Below are 23,872 nucleotides of genomic sequence, written 5' to 3' on the forward strand. Positions count from 1 at the left end.
GCGCTTAGGCTCTCCAAGCCTCAGCTGTGGCTGGGAAATCATCCCCGTGGTACCTGGAGCGCAGCTGTGCCGGGACAATGGTGTGTGCACGCGGGGGAGAGGTGGGCCTGGCCAGGAGGAGGCCCTTACTGGCAGCACAAAGGAGCAGGCCTCCTCGGTGAGGTCAGCCAGCCTTCCCGGGAGCACGCCGGCTTGCCCTGGCCCGCATTGGCGGAACGTCACATTAAGGGCTGCACAGAAAGTCCCCATCAGCCACCATGCAGCACAAGCACCTGCAGGAACGCTGCTCACGAGAAAGGAAGGTCACAGCACCGTGTCGCGTCAGATAGCAAGGGTTCCCACCCACTCTTTCCATTTGGGCAGTGGCTTCCCCGGTACCTCCCCTACCGTAGACTTCAGCCCTTAGTGCTCCTCTTAATGGCTTGGAGTCTATTTGCAGAGAGGGGCCCCCTCTCCACAGTCAACCAGGGAACACTTCCGTCCCCCACATAAGACCCCCTGTACCTCTTCACTACCCCCCGTGTGTCCCTGAGCCCTCAGCACCCACTGACCGACTTTCCTTTCCGTTTCTGTGGTCTGTTCTGGGCCCCTCCTATGAATGCAATCACGTGCTGGGGAGCCTTTGGTCACCCACCGCCTTCACGGAGCGCGTTCCCCGTGTTAGAGCCCGTCTTAGAACTACGCCCCCTTTCGTGGCCGAGTCCGGTTCTTCCGATCTGGGGGAGGAGCCCCAGCGTGGGGCTCGGGACGGGTGCTCACCGCGCGCACAGTGCCAGTCGGGGCTGCGCACGGACGGCCAGGGAAGCCGGCCCCACTCCCTCCGTGTCCGTCCGCAGGGAGAAGCAGGCGGCCGCCAAGTCGCTGAAGCAGAAGGACAAGAAGCTGAAGGAGGTCCTGCTGCAGGTGGAGGACGAGCGCAAGATGGCGGAGCAGTACAAGGAGCAGGTACCCCAGCCCCGTGCCCTGCCCCCCTCCGCCCACCCCACGCCCCCCCCCCCCCCCCCCCCCCCGCCACCGACCCTCCGGCCTCTCCCGGGCAGGCGGAGAAAGGAAACGCCAAGGTGAAGCAATTGAAGCGGCAGCTGGAGGAGGCGGAGGAGGAGTCCCAGCGCATCAACGCCAACCGCAGGAAGCTGCAGCGGGAGCTGGACGAGGCCACGGAGAGCAACGAGGCCATGGGCCGCGAGGTGAACGCGCTCAAGACCAAGCTCAGGTGAGGCGGGCGGCGCCCCTGCCCCCCCCCCGGGGCCCGGCGGCCCCCCCCCCCCCCCCCCCCCCCCCCCCCGCACCCCGCGCCTTGCCGCGGGCTCCGCCTGCTCCCCGCACTTCCGCCAGCTCCGGAGTGCGCCAGGCCCGACGGAGGGCGCAGATGCTCCCGCGGCCTCTGGGACGGCTGCTTCCCTTCCGGTCCTCAGGGAGGCGGCGGCTAACCCCCGTCTCCCGCATCAGCACCAGCCCTCCTCTCCTGAACCTCTGCTCCCCACTCTGCTGGGCTCTGTGGTCTGCCCCAAGGGCTCTGGCACCGGTGCTGTCGGGGCTGGATCGTTCTAGATCGCTGGAGCTGGCCTGCATATGGGGGATGTGAGCAGCAGGCCCCGCCTCTCCCCACCGGGGGCAGCGGCGTGCCCGGATCCTGCCAACCCAAAATGTCTCCAGACCCTGTGGGGGTGCAGTCGCCCCTGGCGGAGAACCCCTGCCCTAACCTGGGCTGAGTTCTCTCCCACACTCCCGCACCTCTGGGCCTGAAGGCGGGTGGGCGACCACCCTGCACCTCAGGGCTCCTCGACACCTCCCCTGGTTCCCTGAAGGTGGGGACCCCGAGCTTCCTGCCTGTGCCCACAGCCCTCCAGGCGGATGATCCAGCATCTCCCGTCCTTGACTTCTCTCCTCTGCGATCCCTCCATGGGGTCAGCACTAGCTCTAACTTAACCATCAAGCACCGAGCCTTCTGCCTGCCGCCTTCTTTAATTTGTTAAAACACAATGCACACGAAACCACTTTCTACCTTCTGCTCAGAGTGGCTTGAGAAAAACAAGCACACTGCCATTTCCTGCTGGGCATCCTCTAGGGCCAGGGGGAATGGACCCCACTCACTGCTTCCTGGACCTCAGGCTCCCCTCATCTTCCCTCTCCCTTGGACATCTGCTTTCTCCCCAGACTTACTCTCCTGGCCCATCCTTACAAGTTCCCGTTTCCCCCCATTGATCTACCTCTTGACAGACATGCTCATTTCTTCTCTGCCCCCGTTCTGGGCTGGACCATCTAGAACCAGCTCATGCTAATACCTCTGGTAGACGTACTCCTCGTGTTCACTCAAGGATGTTGCTCCAGAAATTCTTACTCTTCTCTCCTTTACAACGTTTTCCATCAACAGAGTCATTCCGTGAGCTGAGCCCTACTCCCCTCCTACCTTTACCACACAACCCTACTGGTCAGTCCTCAGGCCCCACCGGACCCCGGTGCAGCTTGTCCTTCCTTAGCTGGGGCTTCCTGGACACTCCCCGCAGCTGGTTTGCTTGCTGCTTTTCTCACTGTCTTTCCTCACCTCTTCTGCTGGTACATCTCCAAGCCGGCTTGCCCTTGGCCTGCCCCACCATCTTGGTCTCTCTTCATCTCCATCTCTGCTCACTCCCTGGCTGAGCTCAACCAGCCTGGTGGCTTTTGAATTCTACCCACAGCAAGTGACCTCCTTGTTTCTATCTCCAGCCCAAACTTCTTCCTGGAACCCCAGACCTGTGTGCCATTCCCACCCACTGCCTCACAGGGCAGCTCACACCTTGAGCCCTGACTGAACCCCTTCACCCCCAAACCGCTTCCTACGTAGACTTCTCCAGCTCAGCAACTGGAATGATAAAGCCATCCTTAACCCAGGCCACGAACCTGGGGTCATACTTTCCTTTTACCTCTCCCTGATATCTACTCTGTCAGAGAATCTTGTCAACTTTCCCTTAAAAATACTGTATGCCCAGAATGCAGCTGTTTCTTGCCATCCTGGATCAAGCCACCCTCTCCTACCATCTAGATAATTCTCCCACTGTCCTCGTGGGCCTGTGTTCATGCTGTGCCTTTATAGTCTGTTCTCAACACAGTAGCCAGAGGGATGCTATTGAAACCGAGGTGAGTCACAACCCTCCTTTGCTTGGAACTATCCAGCAGCTTCACCTAGTGCAGACTGAAAGCACCATCTTTAGGATGGTTGGTTCCTGGAGGCCCTAAGGATCTCCATCCACTGCCTCCTAAATGAGACCTCTAACTCTCTACAGGCTGCCTCAGGGCCTTTGCACTGGTGGTTGCCTCTGCCTGGAATGCTTTTCCCCCAGCTCTCCGTGTGGTGGGATCTCTCCTTCCCTTCCTTCAGGCACCGACTCATCCACAATACCTGGTCTACAACGTCCAGCTTCACTCCCTGCAGTCGTCCTCCTCCTTGCCCACCTGTCCCCATGTAACCTATTTATTTTACTTAGGTCACTTTTAGCCTTCACTCTGGCCCCATGGGCACAGAGGTTTTGTCTGTTCATTCATCCCCAGTGTCTGGGATAGTGCTGGGCACAAACTTTCAATCACTGAGTCACAGATGTTTCCCCAACCTCATTGTCTATCACTTTGGCTCTTCCGCTATAACCTCTTACTACCTGTACCATGGTTGACTTCCCATTGTCTTTAAAATTAACTGTTCTGATCACACACACATCCATTTGCAAATAAAATCTACCACCCCTGTATTGTTAAACCAGCATCACCGGCATTAACAGGTCAAAACAAAATAAAATACAGTGAAAACAAAACAATAATAAATTCTAGCCCCTGTGGCTACAAACTGTTGACTATGACCAGAAGGCCTACTTTTCAGTGAACAAGAGAGTGACAGAAGACATTAGCACCAAAAAGGCTATCTCTGACATAATCAGATGTATTTAAAATGAGCTGGAAAGGGAATACCTTTGTCACTGTGCAACTGAGTCATCCAAGGTCATGGCCAGGCACCAACAAAAACCACCTGCCGTGTCAACTCCAGACCCTGAGAACCCCTGCTTGGATGAGGGAAAGCCCAAACCCCTTTCAGAATGGGGACGAGAAGGGCTGGCGAGGGAGGGTAGAGGGCTTCGGGAAGGAGATCCCGGATCCTGCCCCAGGTGAGGGGCTGTGGGTCCCACTGCTGGGAGGGAAGCCAGACGTAAGCCCTCAGGTCCAATAGAGGCTTACGAAAACCCCCCAGGGTGATGGTCTGCAGGAAGCTGTTCTCACCACGTGGACCCCTGGAATTTGCTCTGCTGGGGACTGGACCCTGACTGGACCCTCCCTGTCATCCCGCCAAGTAGTGGGGCAGCAGTCGGCCTCTCCGGCTGTCACCCTAAGCTGTCGCTGCTCCCTTTTCTTGGGACCAATGACCCTTTTGGCACATGCTGAACATCCCCTGCGGGTTCTGCCCTAGACAAACGACCCTTCTTAGGGCACACAGCTCTCCGTTTCTTACAGTCCTAGTATGAGCAAACGCTAAGGCGGGGTGAGGACAGGGCCTGCCTTTTCTGCCTCCTGAGTCTCGTACTCGTGCAAAACCTGAAGGCAAGCACTAGAGCTCTGAATGAGGGGGTACGCCCTGGCCAGCTCTCCGAGGACAAGCGCAAATCAAGTTTCATAGTTCTACCGACCGGATATATCTCAGCTCCTGGTAGAACCTGCCCACCGTACCCAGCCTTTGCCATGACGCCAGTCCTCCCGACACGAGCTTCTCAAATGCTACAAAGGCTGAGGTGCACCAGCCGCTCTAAGAGCTCTTGGTAGCACGGGCCTCACTGCCAGGTTGCCTTCTACGTGCCTAATTTAAGGGCTGAAGTGAACGTCTTTAATGATTCAGCCCGCACTCAGCCTCCCTCTCGTTTGCGGATGGTAACCACCTGGGCCCCTCTCTCTCTGTTTCAGAGGCCCCCTCCCCCAGGAAGCTCTGCAGTGACTCACCAGGTATCATGCCTCCTGCTTCGCAGCTCATGTGTGTGGCACTCGGGTTCCACTTTTCTCTTGCCACCCCACCCGCCCTGTCCCCAGTGGCCCCCTTTCCTGGCCTCCGCCCCCAAATTTCCATGAGATTGCTGTAAAACCTGCAGGCGTGGAGATCTTAGTTCAAAACCCTTTTATCACAGCCGAGATCAAACTAAGAAGACTTCATCTCTTGACCTGTTTTCCTTCCCTACCGCTGCTTTGGCATCTGCCATGGCTCCCAGTGTGTCCCTGTCACCGCGTGTTGACTGCTGTTCAGAGGCTGCGTGTGTGTATCACCTGGATTGTTCTTACCTGCCTAAGAGGGTGTCTCTCCCACACTGCTAGGACACTTGGCTGCGCTGTCCTCCCTGGTCTGGTTAAGACCCCACACCGAGCCGGTAGGACAGCTCCACAGTCCGAGTCCATACCTGGAGCACAGCTTCAGGTTGGCTGCTTTGGTTCCCCAACCCAAATTCACAGGGCACAGGGCACCCCAGCCCGACAACTGGATTCCCCCACAACCCCCCGCAGCTGGGCTTTCACAAACACATCTGCAAAGGAAATGAGCTCTCACCGCGCCTCGTACAGTTGCTGTGGCTGCGTGTGGGGCTGAAGAAGGCCCGGCCAGCTGCTACCTTCACTTCCAACACACCAGGGCGCACGCCGGCCCCCTTGGAGCCCAGCGTGGTCCTGGCACAGCCTTCTCCATAGAGGTCTCGCGGGCACATACTCAGAGCAGGGAGTGGACACCCGAGACTTGAGGAAGAACACAGCGCCCTTCCCGAGACAGAGTTAAGAGGCCTCGAAATGCCTGGGCGTCTCACAGCTCTAGCACATGTGAAGTTAGGAAAGTGGGGCTGTGTTTCCCTCCCAGTTTCCGAGAGGCCGAGCCAGCCCTGGCTCAGCTTTGCTGCCACTACCGAGGTACTTAAAGGCTGATGAAGGGATTGGCAGGACCTTTAGGAAGAGCTTTTGAGCAGTGCTCCTGCCAGCTCAGACCGGGACATCGTACCCATTAGCTGATGGGAACCTGAGTTCTTGCAAAACAAATGCTCAGTCTTGGGTCAATTCCTGCCATGCCACTAGGGCCTCGCACAAGTTCTCTGAGGCCATGAATAGAAGCTGAATGCTCCAGGATCAGACCCTTTAAGAAAATCTTTAGAGGGGGTCCCTTACTTCGTGGGGGACAGATGCAGCCAGTGCTAGTCTTTGCCTTGGATTTGAAACCAGTTCCTTCAAGAAGGGCACCTGAACTGGGAGACAGGCTCACAGGACGGGCGACTAAGCGGGGGGGGGTTATGGGGACTCTGGGCATGATTTACCTCTTAGATCCAGGGAACCCGTTTCTTACTTCAGCTCTTCACACTTGCCCATACAGACTGTCCCAAGAGGTAAAGAGTGCTTGGAGCCTGGAATGGGAGGAGAGACAGAGTTTCCCAGCCCCAGGCTGTCCCATCAAGTCTGAACAGGGAGGGGAGGTGCCGGAGGAGACCCGTGTGAGTGGTGGCTGCTACTTGTCCTGTCCTGTCCTCAGAGACCCTTCTCGGGGACCCAGGTTCTTGGAAAGCACAGTGATCAAGAGGATTTTTTAAGGTCACTTCTAGAGAGTGTGATGGAAAGTCAGTTCTAAGGGCACTGGGCACCTCCAAGCTTCCCTCTGATGTGAGGCTGGCCAGAGCCTTCAGCTGGGAGTGGCTACAACTTGAAGTATTCGTTCCTGATCACTGCGCCCCCCAAAAGTACCATTCTCTGAACTGGGGTGGTTTTCCCAACCCATGTCTCTCCCACCCTCAGGCCCTAAAAGGCTCTGGTTGGGACACCCCTTCTCAGCAATCAGAATACTCTGGGCTTTGTTTTGCCTCCAATCTTACCTCTCTGAGTTGCCCCTTTTGACTAAAGCACGGAGAGCCGGAGGGGGCTCTTTCCCTTGTGGCTTTTCTGCTCAGCCTTTGCATGGTGAAGCGGGTCGTTTTCATTAAAGAAAGTCTGCACTCCTCTCAGGCATCCTAAAATGAGTTAAGATAGGTCCTCCGATTTGGGTCAAACAGGGCCAGACAGCCAGAGCCCAACAAGATTATTTGCTGTGGTCGCAGAAGAGAGGACCAACAGGTCTTCCAAGAGGAGGAGCTTGAATGCAGGTGGCTCGGACTTCTCCTTCTGCCTGCCTGCCCCCCCTAAGCGAAGACTTAGGTCAGGTGACCCGGGCAGGCCCTGGCAATAACTCAGGGCATCTGGCGCTCCAGAGATGGGAGCCGTTAAGGACAGAGAGAAAAGGGGGGCCCTACCAGCTAGAGCTAAAACACACCTCGGATTAACAGGTCTATCTTACTTTTCTAACATATTCCATGAGCACCTATCTATAGGCCAGGCCTGGTACCTGCACAGTGAGCGAAAATCAGATAAGACCCCTGCCCTGTGACAACTCACGCCAAGAATTCTGCTCCACACGCAAGCAGGGGGCCCTGCGCTGCCCGAACCGAGAGCACCCTTCTGGCGTCCACAGTGACCTCCCCCGCAAAAGGGGAGGGGTCCCACCTCCTGCCAACTGAAAACCTAAAACCCTCCCCATTTTTACCTTCTGAAAAGGAGGTACAGCATGAGAACACACTCCCCTTTATACCGGCCCCACAGGGTACGAAGTAAGCCCACGGGAACGTGTCAGCCCCCAATCGGTGTTTCCTTCTTTTCTAAATTAAAGACCCCAGCAGACCAGAATCCTTTGGTTCATCGGATGACCGAGCCAGATTTTTTTTTTTTTTTTTTTTTTTAAAGCAGATCATCTTGCTTTGAAACATCTCCTTTCCCCCAGGCCAGCTGAGAAAATGCTAACTGTACCTTGAGGCTGGTCAGGGCTTGACTTCCACTGGAGTCTCCGCCTCTCATTTGAGTTTGTCCGCGTTTGTTTTTGGCCCCTTGAAAAAGCTCTTCCCATCTCGGGGGAGATTTCCCTACTCAAGAAACACGTGTTCTCTCGAATCCCACAGGCGAGGCAACGAGACCTCTTTCGTGCCCGCTAGAAGGTCTGGAGGACGTCGGGTCATTGAAAACGCGGACGGCTCAGACGAGGAAGCAGACACTCGCGACGCAGACTTCAACGGAACCAAAGCCAGCGAATGAACGACTCGCTGCAGACGGGACAAAACCAAACCCAGTGGACTCTGCTTAGCACCGTCAAAATCCATCCTCAGATTCCAAACACCACAGACACCCCTCACGATGACTATAAACACCACCGTCCTGAGTCCGGGGCATCATGGAACTCTTGAGTGACGTATCAAATGACAAAAACCCAACAGGCGACACAGACACACCCCCGCTGCCCCCATCGGTGAATTGTGCAGCGACTGTGATTTTTTTGGAAAGATCTAACTCCAGTGCCTGGTCACTGGCAACTTAGCTTACGTGACATGGGGAGGAAGTCACCAGAGCGGGTGCCGCCACCGCCGCCTCCCGCTCCCAAGTTGCTCCCCCTGTGTCCCCTGCCCACGTGTCACGTGGGCCCCTGTTTGAGTTCTTTCCCCTCCCGGTGACCACACCTCAGACGCACACAGTTCACGGAGACCAAGTGCCTTCGGCAGTCACAGGAATTAAAAAGGAGACACTGCTCCGGTGGGAACGAGCAGGAATGTTAAACACTGTTTTATACGCACCCCGATTGTACTTAAGGACACCCTCACGAATAAAAGGTTATAAATCACCGGAAGGCAGTCAGCTCTTCTGTTGTTTTTGAGAGTGAAAGAATGCGGGGGGGAAGAGGGGCATTCTTTCGGAATCCTTACGGTGACCCTGTGAAGCAAGCTTACTCTTCATCCATCAACGGGCAACCTGAGGCCTAGGGAGATGAAATAAATTGAGATCCCAAAACTGCCCCCCCCCAAAAAAAAAACCCAGCTACCAGACATATCCTGTGAGTCTGTGGGAGGGGGACTTCTCCAACCAGAGGGGGGCAGCTCCAGGCCCAGGAAGAACGAACGTCAGGAACATGACCAGGAAGAACGTCCTGACCAGTCCAAACCCATACGTACATACTGTGAAGAGTACAAGAGATCCTTGAATTTTTAGGTTAAAACACAAGACTCTATCCAACAGGGGACAACAAACTTCCTGTGAAGGCCAGAGAGTCAGTATTTCAGGCTACATATGGTCTGTCAAACGTGTATCTATCTTTTTTCATTTTTTTTTTTTTTAAACAACCCTTTAAAAACATAAAAGCCATCCCTACTGCGGGGGCCATACAACACCAGGCTGTGGGTCATTTCCTTCCTCAGCTTGAGTGTTCCAGATAGAGATCCCTTGCAAAAGTTCTATTTAACACAGAACAAGTCCACATACCGACTCCATGGGGGTCCAATAGATCTGAGAAGAAATAATGCAAACCGAAAAACTCAAGCCAGTGACCATATGCAAATATACCCCAAGCAATACACACACATATCCCAAATACACTTCCTTCTAAGGAGCGGACTCGAAGTGAATTTTTACAAGTAGGGTTTCCTTTTTCTGTTTAGTTACCTGGTTAAAAACCAAGTTTCTCACCACCGTGCAAACCGTGCACACGAACAGGAAAACACAAATGAAGCGGCATTTACGGACCACCACCACAAACTAGGTGAAACTTAGTTTCTCTTGATTTTATTGTTCCTTTAAAAAAATAAAAGTATGTCTTTCACCGATACAGGTTAGAATGTTCCTAGGGTAAGGAGCCGGCCAGCAGAGCCCAACTGTCTGTTGAATTTCAGTAGCACTTGCAAAGTTCTATCTTCAACTCAAGGACGTTTTTGCTATTCTTTTGGAAAAATAATTTAGTGACAAAAGGTCATTAAGCTGCAGGCATGCTCCTGATGTCATGTGTTCTTTTTACTTGCCTCCAACGGTGTGAGACGGCAGCTCACACTAAGTGGGGTTGAGTACACACAACGTCCACGTGGAAATCCCGTGTTTGTTTCTTCTTTGACAAGGAAGCTTAAGATCTCAGAAACACAAGCACCTCTTCTCAGTGCCTCAGGGAGAGGCAGATTAAAAAGTCCCAGAGGTACACGACAGCATAGTTTCTTTTTAAAAAGGCATGTGCCTATTGTGCTTCTCTCTCCTAGACAGGACTTCATTACACAGACACTTCCTGTGCCACAGAGCACTGGGGGATTCTGTCCTGAGGTGGGCTCACACGCCACATTTAAGGCATCTCCAGCCATTAAAAACTCATCTCAAAACCATTCAGGACTCAGGTCAGCTCCCAGGGATGGGGTAGCCTCAGCTTCCACACCTCTGAGCCCTTACCAGACGGTCCCGTTTGTCCCTGTCCACACCAGCAAGGATGGGGATCACGACACAACATTTCCCTGGGATGACCATGGGCGATGGCCTCGTTGGCTAATGTGACTGTTTGCTCCTATTTCTCAAACTAACTTAAAAACACAAACACCTAGTTTAAAGAGGGGAAGAAAGGCAGGACTCCCGCACGGACACACCGGGGCTTCAGCTTCCGTGGATTTCCTAAAGCAACATCTTGACTACACCCTGGGTGGACGGCAGCGACGGTGCGGAAATATTTGAAGGCGGCTTCCCAAACTCCAGGCGTTTTCCCAACCTTCGGACAGAGCAAACCAAATTAGGCGGACATGACAGCTGTGGCACACAGGCTAGCATCGGGGCCCACAAAGTTCTAACAGTGACGATCAGGAGTCAGGAACTGTGTCTCCCTGGGTGTCATTTTTCTGTCCTGTGAAATGAAGGAAAGGACACTGGCCATCTGGCTCACACATTCCCAAGGCCACACGGAAAGCCCGATCACAGAAGACCTGCTAAAAACATCCTCATCGACCGGGCTGGCATTTGCGTGTATGCCGTGGAAAAGGAGTCTTCTGTTTCCCGCCATCTGTCTGCCACGGGTCTCCCACGGGGATGTGGCTTGGGGGCCAGGAAGATGGCGGCATGGCTTAGAAAACGAATGAATCTAGAAGCTGCCCCCAATTTTCTTCAGGTAAGAAAACATGCAAAGTTGTCAGAGGTCAGATTTGCACTTTCCCCTCAGGTGACTGGCTTCAGGAATCGAGTCTGGGCGGGAATGTAGTGTCTTGTTTCTGGAGTTTCTAAAAAAATTTTTTTTTGTTTAAGGAAAAAAAAAAAAAATCCCCCTTCGGGGGAAGCAGAGCTGTGTTTGGAGCCCAAGTCCCAAACCAGGGTTTCACACAGGACATGGTCCCAGCATGACCAGGAGCTGAGGCTACCAGAATCAACTAATGAAAACTAGCCTCTTCCTGGGCATGTGCCCTTAACCAGAAGACACCACTTAACTGTGTCTCAAAGGGGTGGAGGGAAAGCTTCATGGACATAACTCTGCAACTTTTCCAAAATGGCTATGGGTCAGGGGTTGGAGGCTCCCCCCTGGAGTGGACAGCTAAAGGTACTGACCCTTTGTCACCCAGAGGCACACCGGTGCTGCTCGGCTGTCTCTCACCGCCATCTCTGTGCCTGCTCCCCCGGCCCGAGGCTGGGCCACTCGTTCGGTTTGGGGACTGATCATACACGAAGTTCCGGCAGGACGCAAGCTTCGACTCCAGTGCCTGGAGAGAGACATGCACTCATCTTCCAAGTTAGAGACAAGAACTCCCCTCTCACCCAGAGCCTGTACACAGACAATAACCGGAAGAAGGGGTTCTCAATTCGTGTTGGATGCCGGAATTCCAGCGTGGGGCCCGGAAGGAATCCAACGTACATCAACTTTTAGAGCCACTGGCCTAAGACATTTCAGAGCTTCCAGAGCAAACAATTACCCTGCCTATTATCCAGTTCTGCCTATGGGAAATAGGAAATCCACTTCCGGAATGATTTGCTCTTTTGTTCACCTCCATAAACACGCACAGAGTTATCTGTGCAGAAGCCATGTGCCTTGCTGGAAAGGGACCCCATGAAAACCAACAGGGCACTGAGGCCAGCCCACACTTCCTGTGCGCTAACTACACAAAATATTAACAGAGAAATGTGTTGGGGTGCCTGATTGGTGGTGGTGCAGTTGGTTCAGCGTCCGACTCTTGAGTTTCAGCTCAGGTCGTGGGATCGAGTCCTGCATCAGGCTCCACACTCAGTGCAAAGTCTGATTCAGATTCTCTCCCTCTTCCTCTGCCCCTCCCACTTATGCTCTCTCTAAAAAGAATAAATAAATCTTAAAAAGAAAAGAGAGAGAGAAATTGTGCTTCTGGTACAGAAAACCAGGCAACCAAAAGATAAAAGGAAAACCATGAGACATCAGTTGCAAGCTTCTAGAAGGTTGCAGTTCTTACTACATACATTCTGGCAGGATTTAAATTATGTGACCCTTCCAGGCCATCACTGTTAAAAATAAAAGAAACCATCACAAAGAATACCTATGTTATTTCTTAAGCACAAAAGAATCTTCCCTTGTAATGAATATAAAACCTATGAAATTAAAGTTTTTTGCCCTAGCCTTTTGAGATTTTGTCTTTAACTCCCTAAGAAACTTTTAAAAAGGTAATTTTTAAATGTTTCTCAGTTTTTTTTCAAATTAGGAAAAAAGAAATCATAGGGGTGCCTGGGTGGCTCAGTGGGTAAAAGCCTCTGCCTTTGGCTCAGGCATCCTGGGATCAAGCCCTGCGTCAGGCTCTCTGCTTGGCAGGGAGCCTGCTTCCTCCTCTTTCTACCTGCCTCTCTGCCTACTTGTTATCTCTGTCTGTCAAATAAATAAATAAAAACTTAAAAAAAAAAAAAAAAAAAGGAAAATCAGACACCAACCAAATTTCCGAAATTCCAAAGGAAAATGGCAGGGAAAGATATGCCCAGGCATCAAAGGGAAAACAGTCAGAGCTCTGGGTGTTTGTCAGGAACTCGAACAGAAGCAGAGTTTTGCCTAAAACACAGGGAATCTCTGCTAAAGGGGAAAGGAACCGGAAAGGTCACCCGTCTCCGATATCCTGAAACACAGGCAAGGAGCCCGGGGAGGTGGCGGTCTTACCCCTACTTTCCGAAGCAGGTCTCCCACAATGTTGAGGGCCGATATCCGTGCTGCAGGAGTGAGGGGGGTCCCACCCGTGGAGTCGTCCAGACCTGGGTGTGCAAAAGGAAGCACACGTAACATCAACCCGCAGCCCTAAGTCTGTGCACTAATATCCCTCAACGCAGAACCACGGGGGTGTACTTGGGAAGCTGACTCTGCCCTCCAATCCCGCAGGCGGCCCTGGTGCACTCACTAGTTACCTAACACAGGCAGAGTCTACCTGAGGACCAACTTCCTGCAGCCTTACAACCACTATATTAAATGTTTAACTTTACGTGTTCTTCTTTTAAAACAAAATCAAAGTAAGTCCTCTTGGGGCTCTAGAAAGTCCACAGAGTTAGGAACAGCATTGGAGCAAACCACATTTGTAAGGGGCTTAACTCTCCGGAGCCCCTCCCTCTCCTCCAAGCAGGACTCAGGGACCAGTGGCACCAGCAGCACTGGGGAGCTGGTTAGGACGCAGGATCTCAGGCCCTGCCCAGACCTGCTGAATCTCGGGGGCATACTCAAGTGTGGAAAAAACCCTGCTCTAGACTGTGATTCTCGAAGAACCACTGGCCTCTGGATCCCAGGGGCAGGCTAAGGGATAAAACAGCATGAGCCCTGCAGCCGGCCTGGGTCTGAATCCCAACTCTGCTATCTACCAGTGGTATGATTTTAGGCGAGCTCCTTTATCAGGGCCTCAGTCTCCTCATCCACCAAATGGGGATAGCACTTGCATCTAGGGCCTGTGGTGAGAATTCAGTGAGGTCATATATATGCAAAGCACACAAAGGAGAGTGGCTAACTAGCACAGGCCGAGCACTTAGTAACTGTCTATCGTTGTCGCTTGCTGTTAGGTGGCCCAGTAACAGTCTCAGCTCCTCAGCAGAGGAGCTGGGGAGAAAACTCAAAGTCTTCACGTTTTTACCACGCAGCCCAGGTACACCAGCTCCACTTCCAGGCTCTTCTTGCTTATCTCAAAGCTGCTCCCCACTCTGCTGGGAACACCCCAGTTTGCTCCCTGCAGTACAGCCTGGGCCTGTGGTCCCTCTCGCCCAGGACGCTATCCCTGGGAAAGCTTTGTGAAGCAAAGAAAATGCTCCCGATGGCTCTTCCCTTACCGCGTCTGAACGTCCCTGGCGTGTTTAAGCTAGCGCCGGGTGCCCGATGAGCCACGGGTGTGGACGGCACGGAGCCAGTGGCCTGCACGGCTGTGTCTGTCCTTTCGGCCTCCACTGAGCTGGGCATGGGGGTCCTGGGCTTCTCCTGCTTCTGCTGCACAGCCAACTCCTGCCGTAAATCTGAGCCAGGATTCAGATTCAGATTAGGTTGTTGCTTCGGGGGATGGGGGAAGGATGGGGAGGATCAGCAGGAGACTCTGGTCAGGGAAAAGAAGTATCAGAACAAAAAACCGTAGGTGGAAACCCTCAATGAGGTGAAATCCACAGGATTTGGCCCAGCAGGCCTATAGAACTATATGATTTTTTAGCAAAAACAAAAAGATTTAAAAATTTTTAAAAACTATGGCAGTGGTAGATACAAGAATGCTTTTCTTGCTTCAAAACAATTTCACTGCAGTCGGGTATAGAGAATACTAAGTGAAAATACGCTTTTCCAACCCATCCCCAAATGCCCTTCCTCACTCATAATCACTATAATATGGGGGAAATATTTTCAATCCTTTTTTTCCTGTATTTTCAGACAAAGAATTTACATGTATCTCTATTAAGCATATAATAGGAATAATTCTTACTAAGTATAAATAGAAATATAGCTACAGTCCAGCAGAGTATGTCTTCATCTAACCATATTTATACCTACACCTTGTTTAACGATTATTTAATGTTCCAGAAAATAAATCTGTGTAATTTGTTTAACTTGTTTAATTTGTTTCACTACGGATGGGCATTTATACAACCACCTTTCAGACTTAAAAAGAGTTTTTTCTTAGGGGCACTTGGGTGGCTCAGCTGGTTAAGCTTCTGCCTTTGGCTCAGGTCATGATCCCAGGGTCCTGGGTTTGAACCCCACCCACATCAGGCTCCCTGCTCATCAGGGAGTCTGCTTCTCCCTCTCCCTCTGTTCCTCCCCCTGGTCATGCTCTAATAAATAAAATCTTTAAAAAAAAATAATAAAAATAAAGGGATACATGCACTCCAATGTATATTAAGTTTTTTTTCTTTTTAATCCTCTTTCTTCTAGCTATATGTTAGAAACTAAATGTTATGAACAATTAATTGGGATGTTAAAAAAAAAAAATCTCTTCTGCATCCAGATCTACCTCTGGAACCGGGAACTTCCATGGAGCAAATGGTGATGGGAATTCAGAGCTCTAAGCCACAAGAACAATGGGCTAGTGAGCAATTCTATCCATAAGAACTTTCTCCCCATAGGGGTGGGAGCCACCTGGGTGGCTCAGTGGGTTAAGCTTCTGCCTTTGCCTCAGGTCATGATCCCAGGGTCCTGGAATAGAGCCCCACATAGGGCTCTCTGCTCAGCAGAGGGCCTTCTTCCCCAGCCTCTCTCTGCCTCCTTGCGATTTCTCTGACAAATAAATAAATAAAATCTTTAAAAAAAAAAAAAAAAAGAACTTTCTCCCCACAAAACTCTTATACACCTATCAATCAAAAAGCCAGCCAGGGGTGCATTTAAATATCTACAAGGGGTCTTTAAAGAGTCAGACATCTAACAATTCTGAGCAGGGGATGGGGACCAAGGCTGAAGCCTGCCCAGTGTGGTTCTGTACCCTGTGACCAGGCTGCCTGTGTGCCGAGCAGGGAACGGATTTCTAGCAAAGGTAACACTGGGCAATATTGCAGGACAAGATGTTCTCAGGTAGGCAGACGGGGAAATACTGGTGAACAAACAGAACAAAGTCAAGTCCTCCTGACCTCTGGCTTCATCCTTCAGCCGCTGAACAGATTCTAGGAGATTCTCCTTCTCGTCCAGTTCGCTCTCCAGGAAGGCATTTCTTTCAATGGCTTGATTCAAACGCTGTTCAAAGTCTTCCAGAGACATGATTGTGGCCCTGGTAAGACAAAAATAAAGCTGTCCAAGAGAGCAAATGGCAGCATCCATTTGGTGCCTACAGATCTGGCAGAGAAGAAAGGCCAGACACGGCAGGGGGCAGGAGTCCCAGCACGGGCACTTCCTAGACATCATGGACCTGAACAAGCACCTTAACCTTCCAGGACCCAGACTCTTTGCCTGCAGAATGGGAATCATCTTAGCTCTCGGGGTACACAAAGCTGTCCTGGGGATTAAATGACAAATGTCCATATAGCACTTAGCAATGAGCCAGTGCCTTTTTAGGATGACACAGAGAGCCCCAGTCAAATGCCAAAAGCAGCAAATCCTCCCTTGGAGACTCACAGTGCAAATCGGTATTCAGAATATCCTACTAAAATCCATACACAACTTAATAATGTACATTTAAACAGGGGGAAGAGCCCATCTTTAATTTTTCAGTTACCTTAAACAAATCAAAATGCCCAGCTGCCCTCCTAAAAACCACTTCCTCTTGTGACCAGTATAGACATTTCACTGGACTGCTGTTAAAGGCACTGAGAAGTACTGTAATAAAGAAATGTGTCTAACTCTGAGGCACAGAGCAGGTGGCTTGCCCACACAGTTGCCTTACGTGCAAAGCAAGGGTAAGTCACAGCACCTTCGCGTGCTGGTGGGGGTGTCAGAGGGCAAGTAATACATGAAGCCACCAACAGATGTTTCGCACATGAGTCCTCAATAAATGCCAGCAGTATTTTTTTCCTTAAGGATTTTATTTATTTATTTGACAGAGAGAGAGACAGAGCAAGAGAAGGAACACAAGCAGGGGGAGTGGGAGAAGGAGAAGAAGGCTTCCTGCTGAGCAGGGAGCCCAATGTGGGGCTCAAACCCAGGACCCTGGGATCATGACCTGAGCCAAAAGCAGGCACTTAATGATTGAGCCATCCAGGTGCCCCAATGCCAGCAATTTTTATTACTGACCCTGTGTTTGCCTTCAGAAGAACTTTAACATGCTGTTAATTGTTATCTCAAGGTGGTTGGAAGTGTATGTTTGGAGCAGAGCCCCAGAAAACCTGGCTCTTCAACGTAAGACCAGCTAATAACGGTTCTTAGGCAGCTTAACCTTAATCTTAACCTTAACTGCTGGTCCCGCAATCGCAAAGTAAGGATCAGTTCATGAATTCATCCATGCAACACATCCTGCTGTGTCCAGACTGAATTGTGCTCCTATCCTCCCCCTCAAAGGGTCTTCAAAGAAAAATAAAGTTACCAAAAGTGCTTAAATAAAAACAACAAAGGAATGACATTTAGGCGCATAATACTGGAATCAGTTAAAATCACCCTAAAGGCCTGACATGTCAAACAACAAATGAAAAAGATAAAATGCGTAGCAACTCATGTAACAGCAAAAAATGTAGGATTTTACCACAGGGCACAGAAGTCTTGGTGAAATGTAGATGTATGGTGTTTGTGAAGAGAAAGACCCAACATTACAAAGAAATCCATTCTCCATTAAGTTACCGGATAGTTCAACATCCTAGCCAAAATATTAATAGGTTTTCATTGGGGACAGTAGCACAGGGGTCTGATGAAGAAGAGCATGTGATAATAAAATAGGAATGGGGCGCCTGGGTGGCTCAGTGGGTTAAAGCCTCTGCCTTTGGCTCAGGTCATGATCCTGGGGTCCTGGGATCGAGCCCCACAACGGGCTCTCTGCTCAGCAGGGAGCCTGCTTCCCCCCGCCCCTCTCTCTGCCTGCCTCTCTGCCTACTTGGGATATCTGTCAAATAAATAAATAAAACTCTTTAAAAAAAATTAAATAGGGCGCCTGGGTGGCTCAGTGGGTTAAGCCACTGCCTTCGGCTCAGGTCATGATCTCAGGATCCTGGGATCGAGTCCCGCGTCGGGCTCTCTGCTCAGCAGGGAGCCTGCTTCCCTCTCTCTCTCTCTCTCTCTCTCTCTGCCTGCCTCTGTCTACTGTGATCTCTCTCTGTCAAATAAATAAATAAAATCTTTAAAAAAAAATAAAAAAAATTAAATAAAGTAAGAAAGGCCAGAAGCACTCTGAAAAAGCGAGAAGAGCTCTCCCGGATATAAAGAACACACTGTCGTAAATCCTCAACGGAGAGTTGAGGTGGTGTGGCATTTAACAATTATGGGGGCAGACTGGGAAGACCCCAAGATCCAGAAATACATCCAAATAGAGAGGAGAACTTAATTTATGATAAAAGCGACACTGCAAACATTGATGAAAAGATGGTTGATTCAGGGGAACCTTGGTGGCTCAGTGGGTTAAGCCTCTGCCTTCGGTTCAGGTCATGATCTCAGGGTCCTGGGATCGAGCCCTGCAATCAGGCTCCTCGCTCAGCGGGGAGTCTGCTTCTCCCTCTACCCCTCCCCCTGGTTTTGCCCGCTCTCTCTAATAAATAAATAAACTCTTAAAAAAGAAAGACAGGGGCGCCTGGGTTGCTCAGTGGGTTAAAGCCTCTGCCTTCAGCTTGGGTCATGATCCCAGGGTCCTGGGATCGAGCCCCGCCCCCTCTCTGCCTACTTGTGATCTCTGTCAAATAAATAAATGAAATCTTAAAAAAAAAAAAAAAAGACAGAAACAAAGAAAGAGAGAGATGGTTGGCTCAATTCCAGGTTTGGAGTCTACTAAATAACCACCCAGAAAAAATTAGCATTGGCTCCATACATCATACTACACCCCAAGATAAATTGAATCAAACGTTTCAACACCTCTGTATTTGGTCAGAATCTATTACTGGCTTCCGGAATGCCAGAGAACTATGGACCAACTTAACAGAGTTTCTTTTTTTTCTTTTTTTTTTTAAGATTGCATTTATTTATTTGACAGACAGAGATCACAAGTAGTCAGAGAGGCAGGCAGAGAAAGGAAGGAAGCAGGCTCCCTGCTGAGCATGTGGGGCTGGTATGGAATGGTAATTCCATTTACCATGTATGTTAAATTTACATGTAAATTCCATTTACCTGATGTGGGGCTCGATCCCAGGACCTCAGGATCATGACCTGAGCTGACGGCAGCGGCCTAACCCACTGAGCCACCCACCCCCTTAACGGAGTTTCTGAACCGATGCGGATCGATCCTCATCATGACCATACATGATTATACAGTCAGCACTGGTAATACCAGCGGGGCACGGCACTTAGATGTGCTGTCACTGTGGGAATATTGGCTCTCCAAGAAAGGTAAGCATCCTGTGGCTGTAACCGGGGTGAAAATGGCTTCATGTGCTTCTTTTGTTAAGATTCTGTCAACTGACATATTAAAAGTGTATTTATCAGAACAGGAAAATGCTGTGTACCCAGTCTGCAAACTGGTAATCTCCTATACCATTACTGAGAACTGGAAAAGAGCTAGATTTTCGGTAAAGGTGACTATTAAGAAATACGTTTGGTAGATAACTAAGAACATTCTTTTTGAGCCAATAAACGCTTTAAAAATCTACGGACCACCCCCATGCATCAGAGTGGCCAGAGCCAAAAGAACAGTAAACAAGAAGAACCAGCGGACACTGGAAATGTTGGAGCTTTTGTTCACTGCCTGTGAGAAGGTGAAATGGTGGGTCATTACGAAAACAGTTGTGGAGGTACCTTAAAAACTTAAAGATGGAGCGGCCCATGGGGCGCCTGGGTGGCTCAGTGGGTTAAAGCCTCTGCCTTCGGCTCAGGTCATGATCCCAGGGTTCTAGGATGGAGTCCCACATTGGGCTTTCTGCTCGGCAGGGAGCCTGCTTCTTTGCTTACTTGTGATCTCTCTTTGTCAAATAAATAAAAATTAAAAATCTTAAAAAAAAAAAAAAAAAAGATGGAGGGGCCCCTGGGTGGCTCAGTCAGCTGGGCAAATGACTTGTGGTTTTTCGGCTCAGGTTGTGATCTCAGAGTTAGGAGATCGAGCCCTGCGTCAGGCTCTGTGCTTAGAGTGGAGTCTGCTAAGGACTCCTTTGTCTAACCTCTGCCCCTCCTGCCTGCTCTCTCTCGCAAATACATAAATAAATCTTTAAAAAAAAAAAAATGGAATGGTAATTCCATTTACCATGTATGTTAAATTTACATGTAAATTCCATTTACCAGTAGGATCTAGCGATCACACTGCTGGACGTATATTCGCAAGAAGTGAAAGCAGGATCTCAAAGAGATATTTGTACTCTCGTGTGCATAAAAGCATCATTCACAACAAAGAAGCAGAATTGACCCCAATATCCACGAACAGATACAGGGATCAAGAGAATGTGGTATATATGGTTGACTTTTGAACAACGCAGGGGCAATGGGCGCCGACCCCTCACATAGTCAAAAATCTGCGTATAACTCTCGACTCTGAAAAATTAACTACTAATTGCCTACAATCAACCAAAAGCCTTACCGACAACATGAACAGTTGATTAACACATAATAGTTATGCCGTATGTATTACATACTGTACTCTACAATAGAGTAAGCTAAAGAAAATGCTATTAAGTAAATTGTAAGACAAAATACATTTATAGTACTACACTACATCTATTGAAAAAAAATTGCCTATGTGAGTGGACCCATGCAGTTCAAACCTGCATTGGGTCCACTCTACATACATAGGAATATTATGCACCCTTAAAAAAGAAAAGGAAATCCTGTTGCACGCTACAACATGGGTGAGTCTCAGGGGCACTAGGCTAAGAAAATAATTTGTCCCACAAGAAGACAAATACTGCAGGATCCACTCCTACAGAGTATCCACAGTAGTGAAAAATCACAGAAAGCAGAAAGGGGATTACCAAGGGCCGGAGGGAGGACAGAAGAGGATTTAGTGCTTAGTGGGTGCAAGTCGCAATGTTGCAGGATGACAAAGGTGTGGAGAGCTGTTGCACAATAATATGTACACACTTAATGCTACTCAACTGTACACTTAACACTGGCTGGGGCACCCGGCTGGCTCAGTCAGTCAGGCATCTGCCTTCAGCTCAGGTCATGATCTCAGGGTCCTGGGATTGAGCCCCGCATCAGGCCTTCTGCTTCGCAGGGAGTCTGCATCTCCCTCTCACCCTGCTGTTCCCCCTGCTTGTGCTCTCCCTCTGTCAAATAAATAAATAAAATCTTTTAAAAAATGGTTATGGTGGTGAATATGATGGTGTGTTTTTATCACAAGTTTTCTGGAAATGTCTATATTACCATAACACATAGAACAGTAAAGTTAGATAAAATCAATGTTAATCTTGGTACAACTTTTCCGTACCTTAGCTTTCATATATTAAACAAAAAATAACCTTTAAGGAATGTATTTAATTTTAGTTACTTCCAATGAGGCCCTGAGTCTTTCAAGTTTATCCCCTAACTAAAAGTCAGTCATTTCGTTTTACAGATGTACAGGGGAATAGCTGTAGCAAGCAAATACCTGGTAAGGCCGAGAAATTATTGTTCTTGAAGTATTTGGTCAAATTTTCAAAATATTACTATCAATTTTTTTTAATTTTTAAATTAAAATTTAATTAATTAATTAATTAAAAATTAAAATAATTTTTAAATTAAATTAAAAATTAAAAAATTTTTTAAAATTTTACAATAAAGTATCAGGTTTTTATATTTTTTAATAAAATTGCAATATTCCAGAACTTTATGCATTCTATAATGAAGATCTGGGCCTCCCTTCTACCTCCTCTGATTTTAACACCAAACGATTCAGCATTTGGCCAGAATGCCAATCCAATACGCCTTTAATTTTAAAAAATATAAAGAAATGGAAGAGAAGAAAAAGGAAGCACAGACTAAAGGCTTTACAAACCTTGGACTGCAGAAAGCCCTCCCAACTGACTGATAACGTCTCATTACAGAGAAATCAAATCACCTTTCCCAGTAACATATACTACAACAAAGCCAGAAGACAAACGTAAATGCCAAGTATTTTCAATTCGTATCACGAATATAGAACGATCCCCTAGAAATGAAAAAAAGCAACCGAAATGAAAAATAGGCAAAGATAAAGAGTTCATAGAAAAAGAAAACAGTTCTTAAATTAGGAAAAGGAATCAATGTCACTTGTAACTGACTGTTACTTGTAACTGAGTAACTTGTAACACTGTAACTTGTAACTGAGAAACTACCCATTGGTCACTTACTAGACTGCGGAAATGCAAAGTTTGAAAACCACTCTGTTAGTGAAGTTATTTGGAAAAGAGGAATTTACATACATACCTGCTGGGAATGTAAAGTGATACAACCACAAAAAGAACAAATGGGCAAAAACTACCAAAATCACATATGCATCTATCGCTAGACCCAGCAGTTTCACTTGTGGGCACTGATGTTACAGATAAAATCTGGGCAAGCCACATTTAGAATTCATTACAGCAATGCTTATCCCTGCCCAAGAATGCGAATGTAGCAGACATCCATCCACAGGGGACTGGATAAATAAATTATTATGTACTATGCAACACCAACCATACAATAGAATATTATGCACTTGGGGAAAAAAAGAACAAAGAATGCTCTGTGTCCTGAAAGATCTCCAAGATGTACTGTTATGTGAAAGAAGATGTACAATGGCGTGTACAGAATGCTCTTTGCGGGAAGGGGAGGGTAAGATAAATTTTCATTTTTATTTGCTCTTTGGGGAGGAGATAAAGATGAATTTTCAATTTTATTTGCTTGAATTTGCATAAAAAAACCTCTACTCTTTGTATATTATTTTGGAACCCATGAATGTACTCTGTCTTCATGGTAGACTGCATTAATGGTCCTTATTCTTCACGGGTCCTACACCCACATCCTTGCCACGGCCTCACTGTGCTTGGAATGTACTGTCCCACCTCCTGACTTTGGCCATGTGACTTGCTTTGATCAAAGAAACACAGGTGAAAACGATGGTATGCCCAGTAGTTTGTGAATATACTACAAAGTCATGGTAATCAAGTCATTACGGTATTAGTATAGTAATTCATAAATCGTACACTCCACCAAAATAAAGAATCCAGAATGAGGGGGCACCTGGGTGGCTCAGTGCATTAAAGCCTCTGCTTTCAGCTCAGGTCATGATCCCAGGGTCCTGGGATCGAGCCCCGCATAGGGCTCTCTGCTCACTGGGGAGCCTGCTTCCCCCTCTCTCTCTCTGCCTGCCTCTCTGCCTACTTGTGATCTCTGTCTAATAAATAAGTAAAATCTTTAAAAAATAAAAAAGCAAAAATTATAGCAACATATTGTGGAATCCACAGCATTTGTAGACTTAACAGTATTATGGGTATAGCAGAAAGTTCAAGGATAATAAAAATGAAACTGTAAGACTGCAAGGCTGTTGTAATTTATAGGAAGTGGTACGACGAAGTGTATGCTATGATCCCAAAGCAACCCCTAAAAAATAATGCAGGGGATGGGGCACCTGGGGGGCTCGGTTGGTTGAGCGTTTGACTCTTGATCTCAGCCCAGGCCTTGATCTCAGGGTTCTGAGTTCAAACCCCGCACTGGGCTCCATGCTGGGTGTGAAGCCTATTTAAACTAGTAATAATATTATTATTAACAGGAACACAGGGGACTATGGGGGCAACACAAAGGTTCCATATCTTAACAAGAGCATGCAATGAACATAGACACAATTTGCCTAAAATGATGGAACTGTATGCTTAAAATCTGTACATACTACTATAAGTAATTTATATCTATTTTTTTTTAAGGTTTTTATTTATTTGACAGACAAAGGTCACAAGTAGGCAGAGAGGCAGGCAGAGAGAGAGAGGGAAGCAGGCTCCCCGCTGAGCCGAGAGCCCAATGTGGGGCTCGATCCCAGGACCCTGAGACCATGACCTGAGCCGAAGGCAGAGGCTTTAACCCACAGAGCCACCCAGGTGCCCCAATTTATATCTAATTTTTAAAGTGTTTTCATTGAACAAAAAAAGGGGGCCT

The 23,872-nt window shown here is 48.8% G+C and overlaps 2 protein-coding genes across 7 annotated transcripts in view; one reads left to right on the plus strand and one right to left on the minus strand.

The window, feature by feature from the left end:
* Window positions 1-8,640, plus strand: part of LOC111155989 (myosin heavy chain 11) — a 92,279-nt gene extending 83,639 nt beyond the window's left edge. For 3 of the 4 annotated variants that reach the window (XM_022516499.1, XM_022516500.1, XM_022516498.1), the window contains 3 exons: window positions 837-945; window positions 1,041-1,213; window positions 7,962-8,640. In XM_022516499.1, coding sequence (XP_022372207.1) covers window positions 837-945; window positions 1,041-1,213; window positions 7,962-8,094 — 415 coding nt within the window. In that variant the 3' untranslated portion in view covers window positions 8,095-8,640. Of the gene's footprint in view, window positions 1-836; window positions 946-1,040; window positions 1,214-2,016; window positions 2,018-4,922; window positions 4,960-7,961 lie in introns of all 4 variants that reach the window. The other variant, XM_022516497.1, reaches the window with a different exon arrangement.
* Window positions 8,641-9,593: 953 nt separating this feature from the next.
* The window catches only part of LOC111155990 (nudE neurodevelopment protein 1), a 29,166-nt gene continuing 14,887 nt past the window's right edge, over window positions 9,594-23,872 (minus strand). Inside the window, exons 5-9 of one of the 3 annotated variants that reach the window (XM_022516501.1) lie at window positions 15,862-15,998; window positions 14,092-14,271; window positions 12,947-13,038; window positions 11,389-11,540; window positions 9,594-10,564 (exon numbers count right to left, since the gene is read on the minus strand). In XM_022516501.1, the coding sequence (XP_022372209.1) occupies window positions 10,471-10,564; window positions 11,389-11,540; window positions 12,947-13,038; window positions 14,092-14,271; window positions 15,862-15,998 (655 nt within the window). In that variant the 3' untranslated portion in view covers window positions 9,594-10,470. The other 2 variants (XM_022516502.1, XM_022516503.1) reach the window with 2 other exon arrangements.

Source organism: Enhydra lutris, unplaced genomic scaffold, assembly GCF_002288905.1.
Source record: "Enhydra lutris kenyoni isolate GAN:26980312 unplaced genomic scaffold, ASM228890v2 scaffoldscaffold45, whole genome shotgun sequence".
In the NCBI taxonomy this organism is placed as follows: Eukaryota; Metazoa; Chordata; class Mammalia; order Carnivora; family Mustelidae; genus Enhydra; species Enhydra lutris.